At 30.9% G+C, this 11,551-nt stretch overlaps 1 protein-coding gene across 4 annotated transcripts in view; it reads left to right on the top strand.

The window, feature by feature from the left end:
• Nucleotides 1–11,551, top strand: part of LOC106471450 (casein kinase II subunit alpha) — a 37,192-nt gene that overhangs the window by 19,469 nt on the left and 6,172 nt on the right. For 3 of the 4 annotated variants that reach the window (XM_013932054.2, XM_013932053.2, XM_013932051.2), the window contains exons 6-11: nucleotides 1,086–1,145; nucleotides 5,637–5,720; nucleotides 6,852–6,962; nucleotides 7,249–7,350; nucleotides 8,135–8,235; nucleotides 8,517–8,665. In XM_013932054.2, the coding sequence (XP_013787508.1) occupies nucleotides 1,086–1,145; nucleotides 5,637–5,720; nucleotides 6,852–6,962; nucleotides 7,249–7,350; nucleotides 8,135–8,235; nucleotides 8,517–8,665 (607 nt within the window). The remainder of the gene's footprint in view (nucleotides 1–1,085; nucleotides 1,146–5,636; nucleotides 5,721–6,851; nucleotides 6,963–7,248; nucleotides 7,351–8,134; nucleotides 8,236–8,516; nucleotides 8,666–11,551) is intronic. The other variant, XM_022400059.1, reaches the window with a different exon arrangement.

Here is an 11,551-nt window from a genome sequence, read left to right as displayed (position 1 = left end):
AAACTAAAATAACAGTTAAACCTTTTTTTTTTTGATTTACGGTATTTTCTTATTTTGATGTTTTGAGTTCTTTTGTGTTTAGAACAATATATACTAATTTTTAAAGTATCAAATTGAATTTTTGTTCAAAAAAATCTTTCAACTGTGACTGTAGCTTTTTTTCCCTAAAACTTTGTCTTCAAAATAAGGGTGCGTCTTATATTCCAAAAAATATGGTAGTTTAAATTTTCATAATACTTCTATTAAAAATAAGATATCTATGTGATTTTACCTTTTATAGGAATCTTCTTTTTGACAAAAAATTGCCAAACAAAATAAACCATGTGTTTTTTTAAGCTAAGTTTCCAGCTTCTAGTTGTGTTTTTGTTGTTTGTAACCTCAGGTAATGAGTTGTTTGTAACCTCATCTGTGCTTTCATTATGCTTGCATTTGCAGCTATATTTTTTGTTTGGAAAATCAGCAATATATTTTGTGAAGCTTTCATTTTCATCAGATTGTTTGTTTCTAACCTCAACTGTAAAATCAGACATTTTTTTTTTAAGCTTTCATACCCATCAGGTTGTTTGTTTGTAACCTTGGCTGTGGTTTTTGTTTTGTTTATAATATCAGCTATATATTTTGTTAAGCTTTCATTCCCATATGGGTTGTTTGTTTGTAACCTTGGCTGTGGTTTTTGTTTAGTTTGTAATATCAGCTATATATTTTGTTAAGCTTTCATCCCCATATGGGTTGTTTGTTTGTAACCTTGGCTGTGGTTTTTGTTTAGTTTGTAATATCAGCTATATATTTTTTAAGCTTTCATCCTCATCTGGTTGTTTGTTTGTAACCTTGGCTGTGGTTTTTGTTTAGTTTGTAATATCAGCTATATATTTTAAGCTTTCATCCTCATCAGGTTGTTTGTTTGTAAAATCAGCGGGTTTTTTCTTATTGTGTGAAATCAATTTATCTTGCTCTTTATACTTGCATTTTGTTTTTAGATATATTTATTTTTCCCTTTAAAGGCTCCTAAGAATTCAATGCAGCATTTATAGTCTTAGTAGGGTAAAACTGTGCTATCTTTGTCTATTTATTTTATTGTTTTACAGCAGTTGTACCAGACGCTGACTGACTACGACATCAGGTTTTACTTGTATGAACTACTGAAGGTAGTTGTTTTTCATTATTGTTTTCTGTAAAACATTGAAACTTTTACTAGATTTTGTGAAGATATTTTAATCTTAATATCTTAATTTTCTTAGATAGAGAAATTATTCTGTTTGTAAAATTCTTAAGGTTATGGTTCTTAGTTGATCAAGTTATAAAAATATTATGTAGGATTTTAGTCTTTCATGTAATATTTTATAGTTTTTGTAATCAAATTCAAAGTATTGAATTTCTCCATTTAGAACAGTAGCTGCATAATTTCAATAGTGACAGCATTTTTAGTATTCTGTGAAATACAAACTTTTTTATAACTACCAATTAAAAGCTTGAATCATAAGATTGAAATTATAGATACATTTTATTTTCATGGCCCCTTTCAACTCTATGTGCATAAGATCAAATCCATATTGGAGAATTAATGTTCGCTCTAAATTCTTTAATTCTGAATTTACTTTGTGTATCTTCATGACACCTGGTAAACTTTTATTATAGAAAACTTTGTACACAAAAAGGCAGAATTTTTTAAAAAAGTAAAATATTTCTACTATAAAAAGATTTTTCTGAATTTACTTAGTCAGTGTGACTTATTCTGACTAGTTTTGAGTGCAAGGTTATTTTATTTCCATGTTCAGAATGAAAATATTTTTTGCATCTTACAGTTTTTACATTTCATTTGCATAACCTCTAGGACATCTTAAATGAAAATCAAAAGTCTTTTTTCACTAAAACTATGTTTTATGAGTTATTTTCTCTACCCTACACTATATGGGCTTGATCTATTTGACCAATCACTACACAAGTACAAAATAAATCTAAATTATTTACCGTAAACAGCCTCAGGCTCTTAACAGTTTACACCTGTTTTCATTTAACTTTATTGTATTATTGCTCTTTCAACTGTATCTAAGTACCACAAATAGAAATAAATCACCCAACATGAGTGCAGAGAATTTAGAGTAAACAAAATTTCAGGTTACATCATGCAACTTTTAATTATATAGGTTCCTTGTGCATTCCTTGAGGTAAAAAATTATTTATTTTCAAGAGTTACTTTGTTAAAAATATATAAATAACAAATTACATCAGGACTGAGTTGGATGTTCAAAATATCATTCATATAGCCTTCAGATATACATTTTGAAACACAATAATTCAAACAGTAAAACAGAATTCCCCAAATGTACCATAACTTATCTGGCTTTCTAACTAACCTATAAAAAGAATTCATTACTTACCAGCTTCAGGCTTTAGTCAGTAAAATCTGCCTGGGAAATGGTATCTTTTACCAAAATAAATTAATATAAAAATGTCATAATCCCATAGCTCCCAAAATGGCATTTATATTCGTTATACAATATACTGTTGATAAGTAAGCATGGGTAAATATATGATTTCAGAAACATTAAGGGCTGGTAGGAGCTTCTGTTATGGGAGTAATAAATGTATTGATACTTCAGAAAATACAAGAAGAAGGTTCTGATTTTAAATTCTGGCCTTTTGGTATCTATAGTTGTTATATCTAATTGATGGACATTCTGAAACCCACATAAGGGAGGAAAGAAATTGTAAAATGAATTCAAAAAAGGGAAGGGTCATGTGACACATAAAAGTAAAGATTGAGAATTTATTTAAATATCCTTTTTAAAGTAAGAAATAAAAACTTGTATTAAAATTTGAATTATAAAAATATATTTTGATGCCAGGTTTATTGAGATACCTTGATAATACAGCTATTTAATTAAGTTTTAAAAGCAACTCTATAAATGTCATGAAGTTCACACTTTGATTCCCACTTTTGCAAATAGAGTTAAAGAAAGAGCCTGTAAGGTTAAAATTAGTGTACATACATTTTATTTTAAGAACTTGTTACTTATGAGGTGGGCCTATAAAGGATCAAACAAGGCTGAAATTATACTTAGGCCAGTACTAATCTGTTTAGGTTGGAGATAAAGCATGGTCATGTGTATTTAATATGAAGTACCACCCAGCTCTGAACCAAGTTTATGTTCATGTATGGTGATCACTAAATGTGAGTGAGTAATAAGCACTGAGAAAAAAACCTTGAATTTATTTTTGGTAATTCTTAGTCTAATCAGATTGGTCTAACCTCACAGTGAGTTGAGTATCGACCTTTGTCAATTCACCTCAGAAATCACAAGTTGTGTTTTTAAAATGCCATGTGTGTGTTTTAATCAAAGGAAAAAATGTCTATTGCCATCTGTATCCTTTAATTTTATATTTTAGGATTCATGAGATGTGATCATTGACATTCAGCATATGGCATACTCTGCCAGTAATAAAAACAAATATAATAATAATAATGATAATAATTATGTTTTGCTCTTAACACCCAGTCTGCAATTCAGAGAGACATTTTTGATGGATTGATTCTCAAAAAAACAAAGCTTTCCAGTTCTCCTAATTCTGAATTGAGATTTGAATGGCTTGTGATATCTTCAATTTGAACTGCCCACCAACATGCTCAGATTTGCATAAGTTTCCAGGTTATGAGGGAGTAAAACTTGTACTTTCATGTAACATTCTACTCAGAACACGGTAGTTGTTGTACAATATCTTGTGTTTTAGCACTATAAACCCATTTTTTTCTGAAGTTTTCACAAGTTTTGTCAACAGAGATGTCAGAGGAAGTACTGCAGCATGTCTAGTCATCATTGTCCTTTTTGTGGTGGTTTCTGTTTTTGGGTTTGCAGACAAATACTCTTAAAGTGTTTGCAGGAGATAATCAGGAATAGCAGGAGCAGTAGTTAGTAGTAGCAGTAGCACCAGGGCAGCATTACCAGCAATAGCATATGAAGGAATATACACCGGTCAGTGGTTTTCTCTTTGCTTGAATTCAGTCAGGATCTGATATTCATAAGTGATTTTTATTTACCCAAACATGGTAAGCCAACATGAACACTTTTACTATTTTATGCAAGGGGAACATGGTTCGACCAACAGTCTAAACTCTGCATTTTTGTGACTGAACACTATTTGCAAACATGAATACTTTTACTATTTTATACAAGAGGAACACAGTCCGACCAACAATCTGAACTCTGCATTTTTGTGACTGAACATTATTGACCAACATGAACACTTTTACTATTTTATGCAAGAGGAACACAGTCCAGCCAACAGTCTAAACTCTGCATCTTTGTGACTGAACACTATTGAGAGGTGAGCTTTTTTTTTTTCAATAAAGTGCAGTTCTTTGAGATTAACAGATCAAGCCCATTATTGAAGATTTTTTGCTCTAACTTGAATACTGGAAATCATGATCCCTCTGTAGCCCACCCATTCTCCCAAATTCAGTCTTATCTACTTGCTGACTGGGTTTTAATGTGAAATATATATAGAAAAACACTAACTAACTGGCAACCATCACATTGTTGTTTTCTTAAATCTGGCTAAGATAATCTAATCAAAAACACCTTGGGTGTGAAAAAAAAAGGTGCAGTCAAAAACAGACTGAGCGTTCAACTTAAAGGAATGAAATAAAAATTGGCACCCAAACTGGTAGTTACACTTATAGCATTGACAAGAATTTTAAAGCAAATATTCATTCATTAGCTAGCCAGCTCACATTTTTTATTCGACTTCGGGCAAAACAAAATACATGGCCTAGCTCATTATTAAAGCTAATTGCTTAAGCTAATATGATGTGATGCTAAACATTCTTTAATTAGGAGATTTTCATAGAACTTAGCAAATTTTTGCTTAAAAGTTGGCAATGAATAATAACTTTCTACCTGTATGATTCTTTTAAAAACTTGAGCTTGAAACTGCTAAGTTTGCTTGGCCTAATCAACACTTATGTATCTGTATGTGCTTTCACCCTATAGTTTTGCTGCTATATATCAGCTGTCTTTAAAATGAAAGACAAAAACTAAAAATGGTCCACTTTTACTTTCAGGTGAAGCTGTAGTAAAAATGTTAGACGGCAGCTCACGTGAAGTTTTTCATTGACATGCACAAAAATCTTGGTTCCAAATTGAACAGTTTTTGTTAACTAACTTTGCACATGTGGTTTAAATTTGACACATAATTGTAGATAGTAAAGTTCTAACAGTGTGTCAGATTTAAAAAAAAAAATCCCTAAAAGTTAAGTATGTTTTTCTACCAAATAAAGTTTCTGTACTTGAAGACATTCAATCAAAATTGGAGATTTTATATGCTGTGTATTTCTTAATGGATTACCTTTAAATTTGGTATGTGAAGTAAGGGTCCAGTAAAGCACATCCACAGAAATTGCTGAATTATCACTCCTGTTAATAACACACAGTGTGTCCTGCGGGTTGTTTTCAACACACTAATGTGTGTGTGTCTTGATCTAGTTCATTTCAGTTTATAAACTCATTAGCTATTTCTTTTTCTTTATGTTTGTCAATTTTGTAAAAACAAATAAAGCATCAAATTAATTATATCTTTTATAGATATCTCTCTTTTTATTAAGTAATTTTTAAAAAAACTTGAACTTTTCTTGTGCTTAGGCCTTGGACTATTGTCATAGCATGGGGGTTATGCATCGAGATGTGAAACCTCACAACGTCATGATTGACCATGAGACAAGACGTGTAAGTTTTCATATTTCACTTTAGTTTTAAGTCATTGCATGCTAGATACATCTAGATTAGAGTTTTTGCATTTGATAGGATGTGTTAAGAAATACAAGCTTATAGACTAGACAATCAGTTTTATCACTTGTTTTTGTTTACCAAAGTGTTCTCCTGTAAAACTAATTAGCTAAAGAAATTGGCTAAATATCTCTTTCTCGTTAGACCTGGCATGGTCAGGTGGTTAAGGTGCTTAACTCCCCATCTAAGGGTCATGGGTTCAAATTCCAATCCCACCAAACTTGCTTGCCCTTTCAGCCATGGGGCATTCTTATGTGACAGTGTAACATTAAATTTTTATATTGAAAGTCATGTATGATTGATCCATGTATAGCTGTATCGTCCTTATATTCTTGTTTGTAATATTTTTGGCAATTTTTTTTATTACTTGTTTTGTGAATTTTTGCCCTGACTAAAAGTTAGTGTATTCTATGAATATGTGTAATAAAATTTACTATTATGTGTATTGATTTTTTTTTCCTCCCTTACTTCATACATAATATAAAGATTGGCTTACTAAAGACACTGATTGTATACTGTACAAAGCATTGAGTATTCTACATCTTATAGTCATCCAAGATTGATATTTTATTGACTGGTAATTCCTGTCTTACCCTGTACTTAAGCTTTTTAAAGAACACCAGATTTCTGTAAAAAAAGCTAATTTTAAGTGGTAATGATGACATCGTTTACACTAAAATTACTTTTTTTAAATTACTAGTCATTATGACTAAGTGATGACATCATACACTGCCCAAAAACAGAGTGGATTTAGGTTTAAACTGACATTAGTGATAAAGTAGTTGTAGAGAAGAAAAAAGATAAACAATCTGGTGGGTTGGTCACTTTCTGGTTTGGTATCATAGCAATGGTTTATTGCCTTGTTTTTGGGCTTGTTGAGTAGAAAAACAATTGAAAGTGAGTGGCAAACATCTTTTAAATTAAAACTCTCCGTTACTGTTGATTTTTTAGCATATTTGTATTATGGATATTAAGTACATTGTCCATCCCAACATATAGTCTACCCATTCTATGATATCAAGTCAGGATGTAAGAACACCACGTCTAATAAAATGGTTATTTTTCTTGTAGCTTCGGCTAATAGACTGGGGCTTAGCAGAATTTTATCACTCAGGTCAGGAATACAATGTCCGTGTAGCATCTAGGTACTTCAAAGGTCCAGAACTTTTAGTGGATTATCAGGTATTGATATTTCTTTGGTACTGAGTTGAGTATTTTAATTGGGAGTTAGCTGCTACAGATGGAAAAGAGCAATCATTATATTGAATAGATTCTTTTTCTAATATCTCTATAGACTCAACTCTGTATGTTTTTTTACTTAAGTAATAAATATTATCAATTATTGTTAACATTTTATATTAAATAATAGTTTTTAATAAGTTTATCATGCAAAACAACAAATTCTTATTTCATGGGTATCTTAGAGTATATCTAAATCAATATGATTAATGTAATTTGTTTCATTCAGATGTATGACTACTCCTTGGACATGTGGAGCCTAGGTTGTATGTTAGCCAGTATGATATTTAGGAAGGAACCATTTTTTCATGGACATGATAATTATGACCAGGTGAGAATCTGGCATTGTTCTAGCTACCTGTTTGAGCAAGTAGAGTAGTGATTACATTTCTTTCATGGGATTCTGATCAGATGATATGCTCAGTATGTTTTGTAAACATGTAAGTTGTTTTGTAAATGTGAATATAAGTAGTTAAATTATTACAGTTTTTCATTAATGACTAGGATCACGTGATGATATAATACATTTTCATGAACACGACTAAGGTGAGGTGACAGTCTTGTGCTGTTTACATGCATTGTTTTTTATTGGTATTTGACACTTATAATTTTCATGAATGAACCATTTCATCACAGAATTAACTGATCATGGGAGGGTCTTACATTCCTTTGTAAACATCTCTACAATCAGTTGAGGATAAGACATTCCTGATGCATACTTTTTGAAGTCATTCTTTCTTAAACATATGGTTAGAATTCATAGTTAGTACTTTAAGTTAGTTTGTTTCATTAGAAGAAATCTTCCACAATCGTGACTATGACCAAGACATTACCCTTAACGTTCATTCAGTAGATATAATTTTCAAAAATAAACCATTCTTTCAAGAGTTTGAACAGATGAGAACCTGAGTGTTCTGGCTTTGTGTGAAGCAAATATAATATTCAAGAAGGAACATTTTTTTACTTGCCCTTGTTTTAGATATGTATTTTGTTCTGTAAGTATACAGTATTGATTCATATTTGGTTATGATTAACTAGTTCTTTCTGTGCTTTGTTGATTTTATATGAAATCTTTCTGGTGGTAAGTGAATTTCCAAAACATCTTTCATTTACAGCTTGTACGGATAGCAAAGGTGTTAGGAACTGAGGAATTGTATGAATATCTGGATAAGTACCAAATTGAACTAGACCCAAAATTTAATGACATACTGGGAAGGTGAGTTTCATACTGATTCTTTATTTTTTATCGTGCATCTTAGGTATAGATATTGTCATAGCTCAAAATATATTGAAAAGATGTATGTACTTTTCAAAGAAGATCATCATGGTTGATAAATTTGTGATGATATTTTTCTTTGTTGTAGTTTCTGTTTTTGTAAAGTTAAGGACATGGTAATATATATCTAGATGTAACTTCTACTTGCAGCATCCTTTTGTAGTTTTACAATCAATCAAAACAAAATGGTTGATTTCATGATTTCACTTTTGATTTTCTAGACACTCGCGTAAACGATGGGAAAGATTTGTTCACAGTGAAAACCAGCACTTAGTAAGTCCAGAAGCACTGGATTTCTTGGACAAACTATTGCGATATGATCACCAGGAAAGACTAACAGCTCGTGAAGCTATGGAACATCCTTACTTTTGTAAGTTTTATAACCTAATTTAATTTCACTTCAATTTTTATTAAATTACTGGGGTGAAACTGTATTTTTAAATACTTGCAGTAAGGTTGTGGTTATCAGATATAAATCATTACCATGATTAGTCACCCATACGATCACCTCAGTAGAAGGTTTCTTTTATCTTGTTTGCAGTCATAATTCATTAATATTATTCTATTTTAAAGTGTGATCCTATCTGACATTTATGGGTTATTGCAGATAGATTCGTGTTATTGAGTCTTGTATGTTTTTTATGCTCTTGAATTCTGAATTTTGTTGGTATGTTTGTTTCTCCAATTTCATCTTTTGGGAATTTTATCACTGGATGTTCTTGTTCAAGTGGTTCATGAAACTTGTTTGTAATGTGTGACATCTAAGTAATATATCTTCATTATATCGGAGCCAAGTTCTAGTTCATTGAGTGACCATTTTGAGGGTGCTATCCTCAAAATGTTTCGTGTAGAGTTTACTGAGAGTAGACTTTTTTGTTGTTGTTGGTAGTATTTATCTTCACGCTGAAAGTGAGTTGTGTTGATACAGATGCTTCTTTGTTACTTAGTTCATAACAAATTAATGTTAGAAACACTTCAATTATTTTTTATTTAAATTTCAACATATCTACATATATCTTGTAATTTTTACGCTTCTTGATGTACTGTTGCTATCTAGTATTATTGTTTTTGAAAGGCAGTTCTAAAAAAAAAGTAAATAGCATTCTAGAAACATTACTTACCTTTTCAATGTTTCCAATCTAGCTGGAGCTAAGTTAGTTGTAATTAAACAGGAATCCTATTTGTGTAGATAGATTAATGGTGTTACATATTATTAGTCTACGTGTAATAACTTCTGACAAACACAATTATATGAGCAAGCTATTTGACAATCAAAAAATGTTTTTAGTGAATAAAGTATGATGAATATTAACTTGCTGTAACTTTTTTTTATTTAGCAAAGTAATCTTACCTTAAGTCCTTGTACACAACCAGAAATTCTTTTTAAGCAGTGTGCACACTCTCAGTTCTAAAAAAAGAAAGATCTCTAGAAATATATTTATGTCTGCAGAGAGACATATTGTTTTTCTTTTGTATCTTTCTTCTTCTTCCAAAAACTTTTCAGTCAACCACCATTCCTTCATTTCTTTGCAGATTGATGTGAAACTTAGTAGTGTTCTAACTTGATCCAATACACCCAAACACCTTTTTCATTTTTTAAGAATTTTATGGGGTCAGAGATCAAACAACCCAAAAATATATATTTTTGGCTCCTGTGGCATCATAGTTACAGCAACCAAGATGGAAGTTGACACAAATATAAATTTTCATGTGCCCAACACATTGACATATAAAATACTTGGATTTGCCCATTTTGAATATTTTATTTCTTAAAAGGGTCAAATCTCACAAAAATGCATAATTTGGGCGGTTTTGGTAATTTTCGGAGGGGTCAAAAGGTCAAATAAACCCATAATTTTAGGGGTTTTGATCAATTACTTAGCCTTGTTTTGACCAATTTACATGGAATTTGGTACAAAGATACTTTTCTACAGGCAACACACGTTGAGAAACAAAAATGTTAGACTTGCCCACTTTTTGGAATTCTTGTCTTTTGCTCAATTTTTCAGTGAAGAAAGTACTATTCAAGTGTATGTATGTCCACCAACTTAACCCTTTCAAAACGGGTCACAGGTGAAAGGCCATGTCATCTTGTTTGTTGACTCGAATTCAAAATTTTATTGAACTACTATTTCATGAATTTATGTCAAAAAGTTTGGTACCAAACTTTAGATTATAATTCAAATTTTAAAACTATACATTACTCGACTTGTTAATTTAAAAGTAAATATTTACAAAACACAGATAAAAATTGATTTTTGTGTGTCACGTGGTATGTTGAATGTAGCACTGGTTCAAATTAGACGTTTGTGAAGTCAAAATACTAAGTCTATAGTTTCATACGAATTAGGAACTCAAATTACAGATATTGACAAGCTAGAATGCAAAATACGAAGGTCTTATTTTTTTCTACTTGCTAAGATATTGCTCATGTAATAAATCAAACACAGTGGCACCCCGCTCACCTCTTTGAATTTTTGGAAATGCTCCTTTATATACACTTCTATATATGACATGAATAACCAAATGGAAACTCAGAATGTCCCCCTCGTGGCTTTCTCAGCCATTTTAACGGGGTTGGTGACATTTCTTTCTTTTGAACCAATATTTCAGCGATGTAGGTTGTGTCTTTGGTCTGCTCGAAATTTCATATTTTTTTTAGACTAAAATAAATCTTAGTTACTAAGCTTGATAAAGTATAGTAGAAAAAAAAGTATATGTAAAACCTAAAAAAATATTTTGTTTCATATCCTCTATGTGCAAAATTTTTAAAGGCTTAGCAACCTATGTCAGGCATCAACCGAGTACAAAGGTCGTAACTAGAAGAGATAATTATTTGCTTTACTTCTTTATTTACTGTTCTATGTTTTAGAAAAATAGAAATCTATATATAATGTATAATAATTGAAATGTGACAGTGTTTTTTACAAAAATACTAGTCGACTAAAACACAGCCAAGACAAGTTACTTTGTACAGACCAAAGGTCACCTTTATGTTATTTGATACGATAACATGAGTGTACGTGAGCCACGTCATTTTATTTCTGTATTGTTAGCCAGGCATGGATGAAGGTCAATATAATAAAAATAATAAATGTATAATGTTATGAGATTTAAGTTATTTCATCTAAACATTTATATTTTTGTGTTATAATTTGTGTTCATTCTAGAATGAAAGAGGCATAACTTATGTTTATTTCCTAATTTTTTGCTGGTTGTGAGAATGGTCAAATTTACTGAACCCGTACAGAGATTA

Source organism: Limulus polyphemus, unplaced genomic scaffold (genome assembly GCF_000517525.1).
Source record: "Limulus polyphemus unplaced genomic scaffold, Limulus_polyphemus-2.1.2 Scaffold4631, whole genome shotgun sequence".
Taxonomy (NCBI): domain Eukaryota; kingdom Metazoa; phylum Arthropoda; class Merostomata; order Xiphosura; family Limulidae; genus Limulus; species Limulus polyphemus.
Note: the sequence above shows the minus strand (reverse complement) of the source record. Positions and strands in the feature narration are given on the sequence as shown.